Source organism: Nelusetta ayraudi, unplaced genomic scaffold (genome assembly GCF_046127955.1).
Source record: "Nelusetta ayraudi isolate G7.1 ecotype Tasmania unplaced genomic scaffold, CSIRO-AGI_Nayr_v1 ptg000042l, whole genome shotgun sequence".
NCBI classification, from domain to species: domain Eukaryota; kingdom Metazoa; phylum Chordata; class Actinopteri; order Tetraodontiformes; family Monacanthidae; genus Nelusetta; species Nelusetta ayraudi.
The window spans coordinates 10,083,280-10,103,921 of record NW_027466092.1 but is presented as its reverse complement, the minus strand read 5'-3'; the positions used below and the strand labels follow the sequence as shown (position 1 = coordinate 10,103,921).

Below are 20,642 nucleotides of genomic sequence, written 5' to 3'. Positions count from 1 at the left end.
TGTTGCCGCACACTGTCTCGGTAGTTGTGCGTGTTTGTGTCCGTAGTTTGCTCAGTTCCTTATCTGCTGCGGTCGAACGGCTTTAAAAATCGGATACACATTTGCTTCTTATCGGTTCGAATTTCGAACTTTTTCCGGAGGAGTTTACCTCACAGTGGGAAAGTAGGAGATTCCGAAGAAGCAAAACTCGAAGGAGACACACCAACCTGGAGGAGGAAAAGGGCGTTCATACTTCGAAGTAACCATGGAAGTTCCTGGTATGCAGGTAAGTTGAAAGGTGGACGCGGAGGTTTAGTCTGAAGCGTTCGAACCGTCGAGTTTTCACTGACTGACTCTTAAAAGGCTCTAGTTGCCCAAAGTAAGTTTAAAGTGACAGAATGCTGTCCTATTTATACCTAAAACATACCAGCTGTACCTCAGATAGCACCGTGAGAAGCCGCAAAGTTGGTTGTTTTTTTATTTTTATTTTAAAGATGACATCCGTTTGTTATTTACCTTGTATCCTATCATTTAGACTTGTATTGGTTAGAATGAATGCAACGTGAGTGCCTGGTGTGGGAAAATACTGTGTGCCCATAATATCCCCATATTAGCTTGTTTAACCATTGTGTGTTGAATGTGAAATGATCCAATGTCGTAGGACGTTTTCAGATGTCATTAAATTGACTTTTAAACAGTTTGATTGGGCACATTTTCTGATACCTCCTCCTCGGTCTGGCCGTATACAAGCTCAGACGCCTTGTTCAAGCCACTTGATGGTGTTTGCCTTCCTTAAAATGCCACCCTCTTGCGAGCACGTTATGGCCAAAACAAAACAATACACACACACACACACACACACACACACACACACACACACACACACACACACACACACACACACACACACTGACGTTAACATCGCCACTACTTCTCTGGCTATAGGAAACAAGCGAGCTCACCTCTGTATGTGGCAAAAGAGACCAAGTCAGCGTCCAAGAAGAGGACACCAAGCAAGGCATTGGTGGATTGGTGCTTTCAGAAGCGGGTGCTAGGCCAGCCAACCAGAGTTGTGTAGTCTTAAACCTGGCCAGCCACACCACACGTGAATCATGAAAATGATTCTGAGGCTATTTGTCTTTGTTGGAATCCCTGCACGTTGTTGCTTTAAGCCGTTGCTGCAACGCTATTGGTTTTATACTGGCCAGTTTTCACAAGACTGTCACTCCTGGGTGTAGTTTGAATACCTGTGCTGCTTGGGACGAATCTGGTTTTATCTGACACCAGTATTTGCCCTTTTCATGTACTATAGTTAATGTAGTTTAGAATTCTCATTCTCAATTTACTCCCATTTCACACCTCTGTGTCTCGGCTCCTTGCAGTTTACACATTTCTCAACTTCATGTAAAGAATCTTTTTTATTATTATTGTCTGGAATTTTTAAGATGAAGATGTTGATTGCACCTTGGCAGTATGAGCAAATTGTTCCAGTTGTGACTCATATCCTGGTCATTTTATTATCTATAGCCAAGAGTTTCTCAGAATGGACTTGGTGTCGTACTGTGTAATTATGGCGTTTCTTCCTGTGACGTGTTGTGTTTATTTTTATGGATACCAAGTCCTCATTTGAGATCATTTTTTTGATACATTTAAATTATCATTGCGTTTGCGTGATAACTCTGTTACGGTATGTATTCTGGGACACCCCCACCTTTTACCTAGTGCAGGTTAATCAGTGATGGACTTTGTTTCTTCTACCTGTGTGGACTGAGCGTTGGGCGTGTTAAACGATTTGAAGGGCCTTGTGTTTGGTTGGCTCTTAGGTGTGTCTACCTGTGGGACTGGCTGTCTGATTGTCAGCCTACTTGCTCTGCCTGCTCTGTTTGCGCCAAGTGGGCGGGGCACAGGTGGCTTCGCAGGTTGGTTAAGTCAACACGTACCTGACACCCGGCAGCAGCTGCACCACCGCCTCAGCTTACGGTATTATCTGCTTTACCTGTTGAAAAGATTGATGGTGGTTAGAGGGATGAGTTGTGTCAGAACTTGGAAATAGCTGCTTGACTGCTGATGATGATGTAGTGCTACAAGATGGTACAGAGGCACAATTTGTTGAGGCTTGGAGGATATCGGTATAACAACAGTTGAAAATTCAAAGAAATCTGCTTGTGCCCAACACCAAAAACTTACCAGTAGAGAACCAAAAGCAAGCACAGATAACCAGTCATGCTCTATGTACTTTGTCAAGCAGGGGGCTGTGTGCAGTGTATGGTCACATGACCTCCCTGTGTGCAAATCAGATGGAAATGGACACCACCCACTGACTCTATAATAAAAAAATAAAAAAAGCGCATTTTGGTAATGACATGTTGCAGTAATTGTCCACTGTGATAGATAATATAGTTCATTTAAATGTACTAACCTAAAATGTTAAAATAAAAGCGGCAAAAAGACGTGGCGTGCAAGTGGCGTTTTTGTAAAAGTTTTTTTTTTTTTTTTTACACTTCAATAGTTTCACTTCAATAGTAAAACTTTTAACTTTTCATTCACACAGAGTTTTAAGAAAGTGGCAGATTTTGCTTAGAGTTTGTGTGGTATTTAGTTTTACTTGTACACCAACAAGTACATGATGACATTTAAAAAAATGGTATTAGGTTTGTGGAGTTTATGTAGGCATAAGTTGTATAGTCAGGGTAGCTTCTCTTTCCATTTAAATGATCTGCCTTTGTGTTACGTACACACCTAATTCAACTTGGTGACAGAGTAATGGATTGCTTACCGTATGCTTTCAACCTCTAACCCCATAGCACATCACAGTGTATTTCTGTATAATAAGTGGTGCTATTCTTAAATCTAGCCAGCTAAAGAAAAGAAAACAAAGAAAACATCTTTCTGAAGTGGGATTATTATTCAGTGGGTGGTGAGAAAACCATCCCTTTATTTATAAAAGAAAAAACACCCCAAAACAAGCTCTTTGTTTTTACAACACTGTCTCATCATTACACAATTCACCCCTTTGACTGTGTGATTCATACAGTCAGCTGTGACGTTTCCAAATGTTCTGCTGTAACATGTCTTGCCTCGGGGCTCCTGAGCCTGTAACAGCTCTTTCAGGCTTTCCCACAATAAATGTCAGTGGGGACGAGTTGCCAAGCTGCCTAGACCACCTCCACCAGTGACACACACATCCACACTGTTCTAAACATTAACTCTGAGAGATCAACAATAGTAAGCCATTACACAACAGAGCAAACCTTTTAATTTGTTTTCCTTGATTTCAATGAGAAATATAAGGTTTTCGAAGACGTGTCACTGTTGGCTTGACATGAAATAAAGAACAGCTGGGAAGTGACTCCTATATATTTTTCTTAATTTAGTAAATACAGATAACAAAACATGATTATGTTTTTGCGTGCACTTCATGTCTTTCTAGGAAAGCTGTCATAGAAAATATTAGATGTATGAATCCCAGTTAAAAAAAACTGCTAAGTAGGTGACTTTGAACTTAGCCGACCAACCGTTGCTGGCTTCCTGGTCTGAGCTAGACACGGTCTTCCTGCTCAAATAAAGCACTTTGTTTGGTCACACTTTTACCAGCTGAAAACAATTTGGAGGTGTGTTTCAAGTCAAGTCAAGTCAAAGCCTTTATTGTCATTGTATGACTGTGCACACAACCAAATTGGGAGCGCAGCTCCATCCAGTGCATCATAAAACAAAAATTCAAATATAGCAATGCTATGAATGAACACAATATACAAAGGGTAAATGAATAGAATAATAAAATAAGTCATGGAATTTTGCAACTAAAGAAAAATATCTACAGTACTTAAAGTGGCACTCAGTTATTGCACAAGTATGGTTGATATTGCACAAGTTTACAAGATAGAGCTTAAAGACTGAAAAAGGTTGAAATCCGAGCAATCCAGCTGCCTAGCAAGTTATATTCCAGTGACTTTCAGGAGCATGTTTTTCCAGTTACAGTATCTGCATGCAAATGATTATGATTATTCTTAGATTAGTTTTGTACTTAAGTCCTATAATGGTGGATTCTTCCAGCTGCAACTTCTGTGACTCTGTCCAACTCGGCCACATATTCCAATGTGGGCCTGTATCTAATCAGTGCTGGACTATTGTGCAGCTTTCCCATCCGTTTTAAAAGAGACAAAGTGAAGGTTGGCGGCGGGCTTCCTGCTGCATTCATCACCTCTGTCGATTAGACCTGGGACTTTTGGCCAGTGGGAAAGGAGGTACAATACTCATTGTTGTTGGGTTTCTTACCTGCAGCCTTGCCTCCCTCCTTACCTGCCTGATTGAGACCTTGCCCCAATTTTAAATGCACTATAGACATCCAGGGTATGATGGGGCAGCAGGGGCCACTCAGGCTAGCAACACTGCCTACCAGCAGGGTTCCCGTGGCCCAGCTGTCACCACATTTAAATCTCATTGTAGTTGCCACATTTACAAATGTACCACACGCATAAGGGGAGTGGTCCAGAGGAGACTGAAGATCCAGTAGAGGTGCACTGGGTGAACCAGGGCAACGGCCTTTTGGGATCACTTCCCACATTGGAGTATGGGGGTGCTGGTGTCCCAGGTCTTGCCTTTGGGTGCCAGTCCACCTGCTTTGCAACGTCGCTCAGCTTGGGTGCTGGGGCTTTGAGGCTGCCATCTGAGGAGCCTGCCTGCCCACCGTCCATGATCTTCCTTTTATTTTGGCGGCCTCAGGCCATGCTGCTCTGGATTCCTTCATCTCTCTGGGGTCAAAAACAAACGGACACTAATGCCCTGACCGCCTAACTTTAGTGTGAAGGGGTCGTTCAGGTGTGTCAAAGTTGAGCGCGTTAGATTATCACCTTGACCTCTCCTAAATAGAAGATAAACAAAGCTTCCCTCTTCTGTCATGAATCTTATAATAGACGTTTCCTGCGCTTTGGTTTTATGCCTTCTGCGCGTCTTGTTCTGGTACAGTGCAAGCCATTGTTTCCGCACGGGCGTTTGCAACATTGCAGGGAAGCCACCTGCAGGCGTGTCAACAGAGATGGACCCGACCAAACGTCGGGGAGTGTCCTCTCGTCCTTTGTATTTTAACAGCTGCACCTTTTCAGTGCGGGCAGAGTCAGAAATCCCTTCAGGGCATGATCGCCAATTCAACCAGGTTAAGACTTGCATGCACTCACTGCTGGGTGAGGTAGTCCTCATCACTTAACAAATTACTCATTTTTTTTTTCTGTTGGTCTGAATAATAAAAAGTTTTCATTTCTCTGCTGGGTTGTTGGTTTTAGCTCGTTGTTGATGTTCCCTCCCTCAACGTCACATCCAGAGGTCACACAGAGCAACAAGTGGCTCCTGTATTGTACAGGCATTAAGTAACCCATTTGGTACATATGACACGTATTTCTCATTTGACAAGTTGGGCTGGATGCCTATGAGTCATATTTTCTCAGTTTCGTTTTATGATTTATAGGTGTCATCCAGGGTGAGGCTGATTGTTGGAAGACATTAGTGATCTCGAGAAACATCGTCACCTTCAAATCGTTTGGCCTCAAACATTTTCTGCCCTGTTGGGGTGTGGCAGCAGCCGCAGTCAGCTACTGTTCCACACTCTCAGACCGCCTCGTGCCACCCTTGTTTGTGTCCTCTTCCACACGTGGAAGGTACAACAAAGAATCTGTTTCAGTAGGAACTTTAGACCAGAGCAGAGTGCACAGGGCTGAATATGCTGTTTTGTACTGCTTTTTTTATTTTTTTATTTTTTAATAAAGCCCTCCAGGCTGCAGCCCTGATATGGGTAGAATGCTGGTCATTTTGAATTCATTTTAATTAAATTCACCACACATTCTGTAGCATATTTACTTTAACTAATTTTCGCGTTTTCTTACTACAGCTTAGGTTTTCAAATTATGTTTAAAAAAGGGACAGTATGCTGCTTTTTACACAAGACAGGAATTCTGAAACTATTTTATGATTTAGTTGTACTAATAGTTTTTTTTCCCTTTAATTGGAACATTATGCTAATTTTTGTACGGTTGCTTTTGACATGTTGTTGAATGTATTACAGTGATGAACTCAGTGTGAGGTGACAAACTGCTAGATTTTGCCTCCACCCGTTGTCATTGTGACCAGATGAAGAGTGAAAATCCTGAAAAATGTCAACGTTATGATAATCATCGGACTGCCAACTTTAAATGGACCTCTTGTATGTTTTTGTGCTTTTTTTGGATTGCGTTTAAAAGAAACGGGAAACGCTGGAGTGTGGTGGGATTTTCACATGATGTCGCTCTGCAAAGGTCATTTTTCAGAACACTGTTTGTACCTCCTCCTCCCACAGCTGTGACCTTTGAACTCATAACACACACACACACACACACACACACACACACAAGTGCGCGCACACTCACAGGCACACAGCTTTTTTTGTGAAGATATTTGGATACCACTTGTCAGTGAAAACATGACTCTCCTGCTCTCACTTCCACGCAGAGTTTCCACAGCCTTGGCCAAGTTCTCTACTCCTGCTCAATGTTTGCATTGACCAGGCAAACTTCAGCGGGCTGTAAAGCTACGCTCTCGTTTTCACGAAGCTGCGACACGATTCTGCGTCGTGTCACCACTGTTTCCCTCGTCACTCTCAACTCGCTGTAGAGTTTAAACATTTCTATTGAACAGACTGTTTATAGCAGGGACAAATAGAGATGACGGCAATGTACTGCTTTGGTTTATTGTTGGGTGTCATCGTGTCACATTAATGGTATTGGGTGCACAAGGCGGTACAGCAGAACTCATAATTGAAATTGGACTTAAAAATACAGACATAGCATTCTGTAGCATTCTGTTGGTTTACCCTGGAAGTGTACAGTATATCCCATTGACAACTGCACCATTGTGGTAGGTAATGCCACAAAACTGTTCTTGATGTCTTACTAGTTAACTGCAGTAACAGTTACTGGACAACCTATAATGATTGAACAGGTGTTGAATATTTAACTTCCTTCAGTCCTGGAAATGTTTTTTCCCCTGTCCTGTCCCTGAGGTCAAAGTTTAACCACTCAGCTTTCTGTAATCCCAATATGTCTGTGTTTTTCTTTGACATTTTTGCTTGCTTTATGTTCCTGTATTTCACATGTAACATGTGACATCCTGAGTTCACGTCTCCGTCAAAACCAATTTGTTTCCTTTCAAGAAAAACACTCCAGATTAAAAAAATGCTGATATGATTCGTTCACACCAGACGGACGTTATGACTGGAGCAGACAGTGTAGTCCTGTCACTGCGGTGACATTATCTCACACAACTAACATAATAGGACCTCATCATGTGTATTCTCAGGTTGACCAGATGTGATTGGCAGGTGCATTGTGACTGGGGCGGTCTGCACTGAGAGTTGTTGGCGGGTGCCTCGGTGGCATTGAACCCAACCAGCTGCCTCTTTGACCCAGTTTTGTCTATTTTAGTGTAAATTCAAAGGAGGATGCTGCTTGATGTGGTTTGTTAGAAAATACTGACGAGCTGTAGACAGAGTATTATTCACGGTAAACCTTGTGTAATTTGGAACCTTTTCGAAAAATATTTCTTATGTCTATATTTCCATATGTATAACAAATATTTTTTCTTCATACATATGAAAAAAAAAATGTTTTCAAATTGCATTGCATAGTTTATATCCGGTCTTCAGAGTTTATGTCAAAGATTCTTCTAAATCCAAGGTGACTCATGCGTCAGTAAATTCCACTTTGGACTCATGACCCAGATTTATGGCAACCTGGGTCTTTTAAATGCCAGTGTATTTGATTAGGTATCGATGATGAGGCGATAGGTGAGCTCTTCTGGGAAATGCAGAGCATAAGAGTGTTTCCTAGTGGGATAAGGAAACGCAGTGGGTTCTCCTGACTGGAAAAAACAAGCGATATGAGGTACTTATGACGGCTCTTACACCTCGAGAGGTCTGTTCAGAAAAAAAAAAAAAAGTAAAGCACCAGTGCAATGTGGGAACTTTATGGAAACAGAAGAGGCAGACAGTGGAAAGTTGGATTTACACTCACGAGTTGCATAATGTTGGTACAGCTGTTGTTATTGTAGGAAAAGTTAATGTGACCACTTGAGCTGTAGGCACAGTGGTGCTTTCATTCCTAACATGCTATCCATGGCAAAGCTAACATGCTGATTGTGTGCAAAGATACAATTGGACTGTTGTCTCTTTTTTTTAATCCCATTGTGTTTTTGTTGGACAAATAGTTGTAATTACTTTTGACAGCATTGTTTCAGATATATGTTTTTAGCTAATATTGCTAATCGCTAATATGATTTAAAAATGTCACCATTCTCCAATATGCAAAACATTGACTACTGAAATTAATAACTCCATTCGGGAAGTACTTTCAAGTTATTGTTTTAGCATAGTGATTTTTTTTTTTTATTATTTCTTTTTGGTGAAATATTTAATACTAGATATCCAATTTAAAAAGTGTTAGAACTCTTGTGCTTCCTTTTGATTTCGTTTTTCACGACAATTGACATCTTTTCTTGATAAATCATCATTGTTGTTAAATAAATAGAGAGACTTTGTTACAGAATTAAAAGCAGCCTGAACTGTATCATTCGAACCATTCTGACCAAACAAATGTGAAAACGAAATGAGGAGTCAAGGTTGGAAACCCTTTCAGTGCACAGAAGGAGACCAAAATATTATAGCTGGGGACAATTTAAAGCTGAAGGAAACTTGATGGGAGGTATAATAACAGATCACACCGCATAGTGTCACACTACTGCAGGGATGTTGTATGTGTTATAGCTGTATGCCAAGTTTTAGCAGACATCTGTACTTAGGGTTGTTGATGGGGGTCAATGTTTTGTTATGTTTATGACAATGTATGTGTGAAAGCTCCTCTGTCCTCTCACCCTCCTCTTGCCGTCTCCCTGTATAGTCATTGTGCCTTTGCAAATCAGTTTTACTCCATGTCACTGCACCCAGCTCAAAGTATCATTAGACACTAACTGCAGTGTTGGCTGACAGGGTGTGGCAACATTGTGGGCAGCGTGTGTGCGCCAGCGTGTGTGTGTGTGTGTGTGTGTGTGTGTGTGTGTGTGTGTGTGTGTGTGTGTGTGTGTGTGTGTGTGTGTGTGTGTGTGTGTGTGTGTGTGTGTGTGTGTGTGTGTGTGTGTGTGTGTGTGTGTGTGTGTGTGTTCCTTTTTTTAGTTCAGAGCGGTAATGCGTGCAGCATCATAGGGCCATCATATGCTTCTGTGGGTGTGCTTATTAAACGTCCCACCCAAAACTTTCAAGTCGCGCGTGTGTGTGTGTGTGTGTGTGTGTGTGTGTGTGTGTGTGTGTGTGTGTGTGTGTGTGTCTTGCTTGGGAACTTGTTGGCAGCACTTGGAACAGTGGAACTCTTTTTATGGTTTAGACAGGGAGGAGAGCTGTTCTCCCTCAGTCTAGCACTCAAAAAAAGAAACTGCCTAGAATGTATTGGAAATAAGGTTGATAATTGTACCTTTATGTCTAAAAATAATGAAGATTAAACTAGTTTTTGCACAAACGTAGCACCATGTCAAATGTTCACGTTTCCGATGAATTTGGTTTTCCACTGAGGTCGTACCTGAATGCAGTGGTTACAGCAACCACTGCCGCCTCGCAGCAAGAAGGTCAAGGGTTCGACTTCAGGCCTGGGACCTTTCCGTGTGGACTTTGCATGTTCTCCCTGTGTCTGCGTGGGTTCTCTCCGGGGTCTCCGGCTTACCCTCACAGTCCAAAAACATGCATGTGAGGTGAATTGGAAATAAACTGGCGACTTGTTCGCCTAGGCTCCAGCAGACCCCCGTCACCCCGAGTCGGGAAGAAGCTGGTATGGAAAATGGATGGATGGATGGTCGTACTTACGTGAATGTCATCCTGGAAGAAACTTCTTCCTATTGCAATTGTAGGAATCGATACAAGCTTGCTAACTGTGTTTTAAATCTTGGTTGGCAGTATTTACCCCTTAAATACACCGTGTAGTCCGCCTACCTATGCTACCATGCTATGTGTAAAAGCAAATCCTTTCTGCTGCTCCCTTCAGGGTCTCCACAGCGAATCAATCTACACATCCAGTTTGGCATAGGTTTTACTGCTGAATGCCCTTCCTGGCACAACCCATGCATTTAACCAGGCTTATAGAGCGACACCAGGAGAGACCAGGGGTGCCCCCCTAAAGCTGCATGTTTAGTGGGCCCCTTTGGATTGAACCCCGTCTGACACACTATCACTACGCAATACTGCATTATTTTTTGTGCATATTCCAAATGTAACTTCTTTGAGTCGTGATATCAGCAGACCTTTTATTCTACTAGATTGAACATCTCTGTTCAATCAGTCTGTTGAGGTGCGTCAGTGCAAAAATAACAAAAAAATAAAAAAAACAACGAAGTAAAGATCTAAATTGCATAGTTTTGCCTTCCTTGTCTTGATGCATTAGAACACCTGTTAACTGGACATTAGTGCTGTTACATTACATATCACAAAGCCAGCAATGCTGAGTTTGTCCTGCCCAGTAAAATGCTCGATGGAACTAACTGGTATTTCATTCCATTGAAAACCTTTTTATTTATTTTATTTTTTGGGGAAATTAAGTAATTATGTCAATGGAAAAATTGGAAGGTCGTTACAGCATTCTCACCTTAGCCCATAGTTATTACAACAATGTTGACTATCAAGAGTAAAATACAAAGAAAGTTGAAGAAAGAAAGTACTTATTTTATTGAAAATGGGCTTCCTTTTTTCCAGCCGATGGCCTTGTTTTGAGTTGGTAGTTGGTCCATTGTTTTCCTCCAAACTGGTTGGGGAAACCTGAGAAAGTGGAAAACAAATCCTTAAAAAAAGATTTGGAACAAGACCTGTCGAAATGAAAACGTCTAGTGTTTTTGACTCAGAAGATCACGGCGGGAACAATTGTAACACGTTGACTCATTTCTCATGCTGCGGATGTCGCCGTAAAGCTCTCATCTCTCGCTGGTTTCCCAAGTGTGACAACAAGTTCAGCTGAAATGAGACAGGATACAGGATGGCGCTGGACCGTTGATGTTGTAAACAGTAGAAGTGGCACCTCCTAACTTCAACACTCACATGAATGCGCTGCGTTTTGCCTTGTACCACAACAGTAGAAGTTCGGAAGCAGATCACGACAAGTTGGTGCCAAATCCTCCGAGATAAGTGTGCGTTTCTGCCGGCGCTTGTGCGTATTTGTGTATGCGGCCTGGCAGCTGGTGGCTCAGTTCCTGTTATCTTTAACCGTCAAGCTGGCTTCCTTCTGCGTGTTTTTTTTTTTTTTTAAATGGGTTTTTGGAGCTTGTGTGCGTGTATGCACGCGCAGGCAGGAGCACGTGCGTGCTGTTTTGTGGAGCTCTGTGGTGACAACATGACTGTCATGTTGCAAAGGTTTGTGTGTGAGGAAATAGCAGTCAAAGCCGCTGGAATGTGATGGAAAGAGAAGCTCTCTGCGACCTCCGGAGACTCGCTTCAGCTCCGAGACGTCGCCTCCATTTCTTTGTTTTTTTTTACGTGAATACACCTCAGAGGAAATAGTCCTTTACAATTCAAGAGTCGAGAAATTTATTCGTCACGTGCTCGTGCTGGATGTGCAGCGAAATGACAAAAGTGGTGAGGCTTGCGAGAGACCGTGCAAACGGCAAAAAGGAGCTTGACGGTGAGGAAAGAGAGCAGCAAGAACATTCTGAAATAACATTATGACATTTTGCGAAGGTTCTCAGTCATCCAGGTCATCTTGATGTGGATGGTTTAAGTTAGGGCAGCTGGACTAGTTTGTGCAAGCTTGAAGATGTTTTGCCTCTCATCACTTTGGATGAAAGGCAAAACATCTTCAAGCTAGCAGAAACTAGTCCAGTTGCCCTAATTTAAGTCTTCTACAATCCGTATTGACACTATTTACAACCATTTTTCATTCATTGTGGATCAACGTTGGTTCCTTGAGTGTTTGTTTCTTAATGTTCACTGTTCTGATATGGATTCTTATTTTTGCTCGTCTCTCCTCTCTGTCCCTCAGAGTGCCCTGGTTGACCCGGAGGAGCTGTTCACCAAACTGGATCGCATTGGGAAGGGTTCTTTTGGAGAGGTCTGCGGCATTCATCCCTCGTATTCAATTTCTCATCATTAATCTACTTTTCCCCCTGACGCCCAAAGCCCCTGCGACCAAAGTCTTTTGCCCCTCCGACCAAAGTCTTTTGCCCCTCCTTCTCTCCTAACAAGGTGTTCAAAGGCATCGACAACCGTTCGCAGAGCGTGGTGGCCATCAAGATCATCGACCTGGAGGAGGCCGAGGACGAGATCGAGGACATCCAGCAGGAGATCACCGTCCTCAGCCAGTGCGACAGCCCCTACATCACCAAGTACTTTGGCTCGTATCTGAAGGTGAGCCGTGCTCCACTTCACGTCACCAGTCTGTTGCAGGAAGAGGATGTGGTTCTTTTAGCGATCTCTTTAGCGAACGCATCCCATCCGTGCTGGGGCGAGAGCAACGGCTGATGGGAAGCCGAGTCACCCGCTGGCGCGTTCTTTTGCTGCGAGATGACATCTCGTGCAGCTTCCGTCAGTGTTGGAAATTCTGGTCTCTCTTTCAGGGCAGCAAACTGTGGATCATCATGGAGTATCTTGGTGGAGGGTCAGCGCTCGATTTGGTGAGTGTTCAGTGGTTTTCTACAAAGAAGTATTGGTATAATTCAGTCAAACTGTGAAATATTTAATCAGAATCAGAACTTAAGATAAAACATTTCGAGACATTCCGATATCCTCTCTGAAATTTCTGCACATCTTGCTCTTGTTTGTTTGTTCTATTTAGATTTACTTTGGCTATTTCTTGTACTTGCTGTATAGGTCATTTTTTGTGTTGTTTTTTTAGTGCTGCAACAGCGTTGTTTCCCAATTTGGGATAATAAAAAATCTACCTATCTATCTATGACTTGCACTTGTACTAGCAAACTGAAATTGTATTTTGCCAGTCAGCCAGCGGATATTGGATGTTGCTCTGCTATTCTGTCATCTGTGTTGTTTCATATCGTGCCAAAATAAAACATTGCTAGATTTTAAACTGAATTCATTGGAAGTTGTTTTCGTATAAGAAATAACTCTGTCTACTTTGAGCCCATATTGGCTTTTGCGTATGTTATTTAAAGGCCCGATTTGGGCGAATGAGTAGCATGTCATGGTGAGACAGTATTGTGCAAAGGCTGTTAATGTTGATCCCTTTTTTGCTGATGTCCCACTGGATCATGACTTACTAATACAAGCTGTCGTTTTTTTCAGGTTAAAATCATGTTTTGGGCTTCTGTTGATGCATCGTTGTGGCACATAATGGCTACTTACCTACATGTGGACCTGCTCTTGACTTGCATATGAAATGTGTGTATACTTCTCCAGTTGCGGGCGGGTCCGTTTGATGAGTATCAGATCGCCACCATGCTGAAGGAGATCTTGAAAGGGCTCGACTACCTGCACTCTGAAAAAAAAATCCACAGGGACATTAAAGGTAAAGTCAAATTGACTTGTGCATGTTGCAGCGCAAACCCTCTGCTGTTGGCCTCGGGTATTACACTTAAGTTGAAGTTGCACCTTAAAATACAGGGGCAAGCTCATATTCCACACAAATCTTGGTAGGTAGTTCTGGGCTTAATGCCACCTGGTGGTAAAATAAAAAAATAAGCAAAATCCTGGAGAACCCTGATTGTGTCGCAAATAGTGGCAGCAATGGTAGTCATGGTACATTAAAATACAAATGAATGTGTCTTTATGCTGCAAACACGCATCAGAATGAACGTTTTTTAGTAGCTTTGAAGTCAAGGTTTTTGCAGCTAGTTTGATTCAAATCTTTATAAGATGAAATAGTGACGATGATCTGACAAACTGACAACAATTCTCTTCAGCTGCCAACGTGCTGCTGTCGGAGCATGGCCAGGTGAAGCTGGCTGACTTTGGCGTGGCTGGTCAGCTGACGGACACGCAGATCAAGAGGGAGACGTTTGTGGGGACACCGTTCTGGATGGCCCCCGAAGTCATTCAGCAGTCTGCCTACGACTCCAAGGTGAGACGCCTCCAATTGAACCACAGCCTGCAAGTTCCGTCAGTGAGTCTGGTTACATGGACCACAAGCAATTGGATTAAACGTGGACCCGATTGAAATTGTGTCATGGAAACATCCGATCGAATTGGCGCTTTCCAAATTGAAATCACGATGGGATCAGAGGTGGTTTCACGGTGGTTTCAGCTGGTTTATAATTCGGGTCCATGTAAACGGCACAGAACTGCTTCCCACTCACAGCTTTCTGTGCAGCCCGCCTCATTGCATGTAGAAAAAATAACTGTGCTGGTCTCTTGAGTAGAACGTTCCTTTGGTAATGCGGTTTCAAAATAAAATAAAAGAGTGACGCAACAAACTTGATTAGCCTCTTTGATAAGTCCAGGCAACATCATAGTGCACAGCACTGTGGGAAAACGCAAAGCAGTCCGATCACTTTACTCAGTGTTCATGTCAACGGCACCATCTGATCTCTCATTGACTAATAAAGTGACCCGATGTAAACGCTCTTACTGTGGCCACACATCTACACAGGTTTGTAGATGTGTGGAGTTATTTTTAAAATGTAGTTATCTGCACTTTTACTATTGAGGGTTTCCTTACTTTGCTGTAATGTGAAACAGAGTGCAGTAACTTGGCACTCCACACCAAAAAGTTATCTGTAAAGTATTATCAGTAATGTCATCTGAGTCCGATAAAGCTGAGGGTAAAACACCTCCCTTGCAATAGAAAACTGCGAAATGTGCTTTGTACTCTGCTCAGCGGTGAGTCTCATGTACAGCTTTGATGTTTCAGACAAACTGAAATCTGCTGTCAGGCTTTTCTATTTCTTCACAAATCTCTTTTATTACATCCAGAACTCTGAATGATCTTCACACAGGCTTACCTTGCAGTAGTAGTAGTAGTAGTAGTAGTAGTAGTAGTAGTAGTAGCCTACCCTCCTCGGTTGCCTACTGTAGATGCCTATTTGTCAGATGTTTCAACTATGTCATTGTGTAGGTTTAATAGCTTGAATTTGATTTTATAGTGTGATTAAATATGAATTAATCAGAAGCTTTGCTTTCTGTTTTTACTGCTACAATAAGCATTACATAAGCTACTTCTGTATAACTTACAACAAACTCGTATCAAAACCAGTTATATAATTGTTTCTGATTTGCTGGTATTAAATTGTTTACAACTAACATGATAAACGGTTCCGAGTGCAGAGTTCCACTCTTTCTCTTTCTTTTTTTCCTTTTTTCAAGGATTTCCTGTTTTTTTTTTTTTTTAAACATACAATCAGATGTGAGCCAAGTTGGATACAGTAAATTACTTCATCAGCTAAGAATTTGCAGGACAGTTAGGAATACTGAATTACACTTAAATAAAAACTACTTTTTTGTACTTGATTCAAATCAAGTTTTCAGTTGATATGGTCTGATTTCACGATAAGCTTCTCAATTCCCTTTTCCATTCCTGGACAGAATATACTAAGAGCCTCTCTTTGAAGTCTACTGGCCAAACTGATTGTGATGTCGTGTTTGTGTATATCCATTTTAAGATTCCTTTTTCTCCTTTTGAACTGCAAGTTTGTGTATCAGCTGGAGTCTTTGTTGCCGTGTGCGCCGTTGACATTGTTTGCATTATTTCCAGGGCGCTTTTGCTGAATTTGCATCCAACGGAAACACTCTTTGTTGTGTCGTCTGGACCTCCAGGGAGGACGTCATAATAAACATGTCCTCCTTTTGAAATGCACTGACGTTTAAACGCATTGCACAGTCTATACATACCGTCCCGTCACGTACTGCTTGGTGAACACATGCCGTCAAGTTGTAAGAGCGACGCAACAGTTGTGTGCTATGAACTGTACGCACGTCTTCTTCATGTACGCTGAAGGAAGAGAAATGCAGTTCAAATAGTTGCGTGTGATCTCATAACAAAGCAAAGACATGAAAAGCAGACGGTCAGGTGACGTCTTGTGACCTGCTCAAGCTTCATGCCTGATTTTCATGTCGGAGAAAAGTGTGCATGTTTGTGTGTGTGTGTGTGTGCTCGTGCGTGTGCTGGCCACACTCGCATCATGTGACTATTGAGTTGATGCACAAACATGACATTAAAAAGCAACACGGACAACAGCAGAAACACAGATGATTGAAACAAAGAGAGACTATGGCTGCATTGTTGTTGTTGAACAGCTGCTGAACTGAAGACAAATGCCTTTTTTTTCTTTTTTTCTTTTTTTTCTTTTTTTAATAAATGAATAAAGTAACTCACTTTTAGCACCAGGGGCAGTCACAACAACTCTTATTCTGTTTTACTAGACAGTTTTACAAAGTTGCAGTGAAGGTGCAGGCTGTGGAGCAAAGAAGTACATTTTCATTGTAAGATAGACACACCACAGGTTTGTGTGTGTGTGTGCGCACGCGTGTGTGTGAGGTTTTCCTGCTGCAGCTCACCATATGTCCAGTCTGTAACAGTAAGACACAGTCAACAGTCAAACAGCGAGCAAGCGCCCTGTTGTAATGTGACCCAGAGCAGCTCTCTCTCTCTCTCTGTGTGTGTGTGTGTGTGTGTGTGTGTGTGTGTGTGTGTGTGTGTGTGTGTGTGTGTGTGTGTGTGTGTGTGTGTGTGTGTGTGTGTGTGTGTGTGTGTGTGTGTGTGTGTTACCTCCCGCCCCCTGCCTCTGCCTGGCCGCCCTGTCTGCCACATGCTCTGCGAACCAACGTGACGGTTGAACTGACGTCACAGTCCATGTGCATCTTTGTGACTAATAAGGGAACCAGTAGCATCTGCTTGGTTTATTTGATCAAACAGGCCTTTTCACAGCCATACTGCCAGATGTTGCCTTTAAATGCAGTTGTAGTGAATTATTAGTAAGGCTAACTTGGTACTTGAGTTTCTGAGGCTTTTCTGAGCCAACAGTTGAAAGAGCAGCATCTGGACTCATTCATTCATTCATTTTTACATCTGACTGCAACATATTTGTAATTAAAAATATATATATATATCTATTTTAAAGTCGGTCAAATTAATGTTGTCCTCTGATAATTTCTCTTTCATTTACAGGAATCAATTCCAATTCAAATTCCAATTCCATACACACACACCAATGCACACATACGTACACACAATGTGTTTTTTTTTTTTCGTTTATTGTTTTTTAAAAACCTTGTTACTTTCTACCAAAAAAAAACTCACTAAAATGTATCTGCTTCCTATTTAGATGCAGCTGAAATCTCGTTCAAAGTGTCAGTTTTTAGCAATTGTAACCTCTTGACAGGTTCACTACATTATCTCCTCAAACGCACGTCGACATTTGTCAAATGCTAAAGATGTGACTTTCACCCCTCCAGGCTGACATCTGGTCGCTGGGCATCACGGCCATCGAGCTGGCCAAGGGGGAGCCTCCCAACTCGGACATGCACCCAATGCGAGTGCTCTTCCATATTCCCAAGTCTCCCCCGCCGACGCTGAGTGGCGATTTCTCCAAGAGCTTCAAAGAGTTCACCGAGTCCTGTCTCAACAAAGACCCGACCTTCGTAAGAAAAAACACTCTGACAGGACCGCCAGTGAAATACACTTGACTCTTTTAAACAATAAAGAAGAAGAAGAACAACAACAACAATAACAACATGATGAAATGACATTTCTATTACCTACTGTCTGTCTGCAGCTACCTTACTGGCACTCTGTCGCCCCCTTGTGGATGAAATCAGATTTCCTTGTGCATCGTCTGAGAGTCCTCAGTCTATGATGTCAAATGCTGTCTTCTTCTCCACACAGCGTCCCACAGCCAAGGAGCTCCTCAAGCACAAGTTCATCGTCAAGCACTGCAAGAAGACGTCCTACCTCAGCGAGTTGATTGACAGGTACAGGAGGTACAGGGAGGAGGGGCACAGCGACAGCAGCTCTGAAGACTCGGACAGGTAATCGGCGGCTCGGCGTCCCAGTTGATGTTTCATTAGAGCGCTGCTGTGCAGCTGTGCTTCTGACAGTTAACGTGATATTGTGTGTGTGTGTGTGTGTGTGTGTGTGTGTGTGTGTGTGTGTGTGTGTGTGTGTGTGTGTGTGTGTGTGTGTGTGTGTGTGTGTGTGTGTGTGTGTGTGTGTGTGTGAAGTGAGTCCAGCAATAAAGAGAACAATGATTCTCCAGAGTGGTCCTTCACCGTCGTCCGGCAGAAGAAGACAGAGGGCCGTAAAGTTCTGAATGGAACGGTTAGTATCATCTCTCTGGGCATTTATGACATATTGTATAGATGCGTTCATGCCAGTTGATGAGTGAAAAAATACTATGTTATATATGCTGGTCAAATATCACCCAACCCTTGCTGTGATCAGCCTAATCAATACATTTTAAAATGAGTGGTTACATTTTCATTAATTTAAATACATGTTCAATGTTATTAATGTTTTTTCTTCCTTGTCACTTATTCCTCTTCTCTTTTTCTGTTTTCTGCAGGCTCTCGATCAGCAGAATAAATCTGCCAGCCTGTCCACAGTCATCTCTCCCGTCTTCACAGAGGTTAGAAAACACTTACTTGTGTAATTTCCTCTTCCAACAGAGTAAATAAACATTTACTCTTACAGCAAGGGCTGGGTGATATTTGACCAGCCTACACAATACAATACATAGTATTGTATACACAATATTTCTAGCGGCCAAATTGTTTTGGTCAATGTAAATTATTAGAATAAAACAATATGTAATAGAATATATCATAATATCGTCATAAGAATAAGAGGAATAAAAGGTTATTCCTCCTATTTCTGGGTTTCTGTGTGGACACAAACCAATTAGAAAGACTTTCTGTAGTTAAGAACACTTGAATACTTTGTGTAGACATACAATAATGATGACTTTAATGTGGAAAAAGGTCAGTTCAAAGTTCTCTCTTCTTCTACAGCTAAAGGAGCAGCATAAGGAGCACTCTGAGCAGCGGATGGCCATCGAGGAGCTTGAACGCAACATCCAGTTGGCTGAGGACCTGTGTCCCGGCATCACTGACCGAATGGTCAAACACATCATCGACAGGTGGGAGGCGTTCCTTTGCACTTTCACTTTACATCCTTTTATTTGTGCTTTATATTTATGTTACTTTTTCCCCAACTGCCTCTTCCATACTGTTTTTTTGTGTCTTTCTTTTCCATCAGATTTTCGAAAAAGTTAGAGCAGAAGTGAGGCGGAATGAAGCGTTTGAAGGCTGAAGAGAGACTGTGTCTCCTCGTGGTGACGCTGCTGGATGATTGCAGAGGGTATTTGCTGTGCAATGTCTCCTCCACACACACACACACACACACCAACACACACACACACACACACACACTACCAATGTAATATATACACTATGTAAGATGTACTCACTGCTGCTTGTTGAAGGTGTAGCTTTGGACTCGAAGAGGTTTCGAAAATGCAGTTTTGAGTCAGATCAGATTTGTGGTTTTCATTTCCCCTTTCTGGGCCGATGAACTAAAGTTGTCCAAATGAATAATCCACAGGTCGACTGACTCAAGTTGCATTTACATGTCATGTGCCTTAATATTTTTGTGCGTTCACTATTACTAAAAAGAAAATAGGCGACACTTTTATGCGTAAATGTTTTTTTGTTGTTTTTTTTTTAGCTCGCAACAACAGAGTGAGAGTTCTCCTTCAGCGGCAGTATGTTTTGTGTCATGTCTTTGTAGATATCCATTTGTTCAGTAGCACTTGAGATAGATTATATGCCAATATCACATTTTTCATAGTTGTCTTTGGCAATGCTTTAAATTACAGTTCCCTGACTCTTGAAGGCTTATTTTCCTTGACTTTTAACATTAAGTTTTTGCTGGAGCTGTACTCATTAATGTGTATGAAATCCCCCACTGACCTGCAACAACAAACAATTAGAATTTTACTTTCCCTTTTTTTAAAAAAAAAAAAAAATCTTTATCTAATATCAGAGATTAATGCGTAAGTGAAATGCTTAATAATAAAGCGTACTTGAGGAAAATAAGAAACATGTTTTGGGAGCCAGCATCACTGAGGCAGCTCGCTAATAAGTTGTTGGAATTGTTTCAAATGTAATGAGCTATTGAGCTCCAGCTGTTGAAGTGGGAGAGTAAAAAAAAAAAGGGGCCGAAATACATTTGTTTACATCAGAGTAGTTCTTTTGTTTTTAACGCAAGCAGTTGGTTTATAACCGACATTCGTCACGAAATGAGTGGTCTGAAAAATAAAGTTAAAGGAATATATTTTTTCTTCTTCTCTATTTTCTATTTACATAAACCTTGAGAGTTGTCTCACTCAATTTATAACAAACTGTGTTGGGACATTGTTTTTTTTAATAATATAAAGTGCAAAGGGAGCTGTAATCAAGGCTAATGCTGATAGTTTGTACCAAAGACACTATAAAACTTGTTTGTTGTATATTTTTGCCTTTTTATATATATATATATATGTATATATATATACATACACACATATGTGTATATATATATATGTATTGCAGAAGGGATCCAAGAATGCTTGTTGCGTGGGGCGGGGGTGTAAAATGAAAGATGTAAGATTTTACTGAAATGTATTCTTTTTTTGTAGCGGGACTTAGAGTTTTATGAATAAATATTTAAGTTTGATTGAGAATAATCTTGTGC

General features: G+C 41.7%; 1 protein-coding gene across 1 annotated transcript; it reads left to right on the top strand.

Annotated features, from left to right (window-relative positions):
* The first annotated feature begins 20 nt into the window (after positions 1 to 20).
* Positions 21 to 20,634, top strand: LOC142893537 (serine/threonine-protein kinase 26-like). Its single transcript, XM_076034193.1, has 12 exons — positions 21 to 265; positions 12,009 to 12,077; positions 12,212 to 12,373; positions 12,583 to 12,639; positions 13,379 to 13,487; positions 13,882 to 14,039; positions 17,369 to 17,554; positions 17,799 to 17,941; positions 18,134 to 18,230; positions 18,475 to 18,537; positions 18,920 to 19,047; positions 19,167 to 20,634. Exons 1-12 carry the CDS (start codon positions 245 to 247, stop codon positions 19,192 to 19,194), a joined length of 1,221 nt encoding a protein of 406 aa, XP_075890308.1. The 5' UTR covers positions 21 to 244; the 3' UTR covers positions 19,195 to 20,634.
* Positions 20,635 to 20,642: the final 8 nt, after the last annotated feature.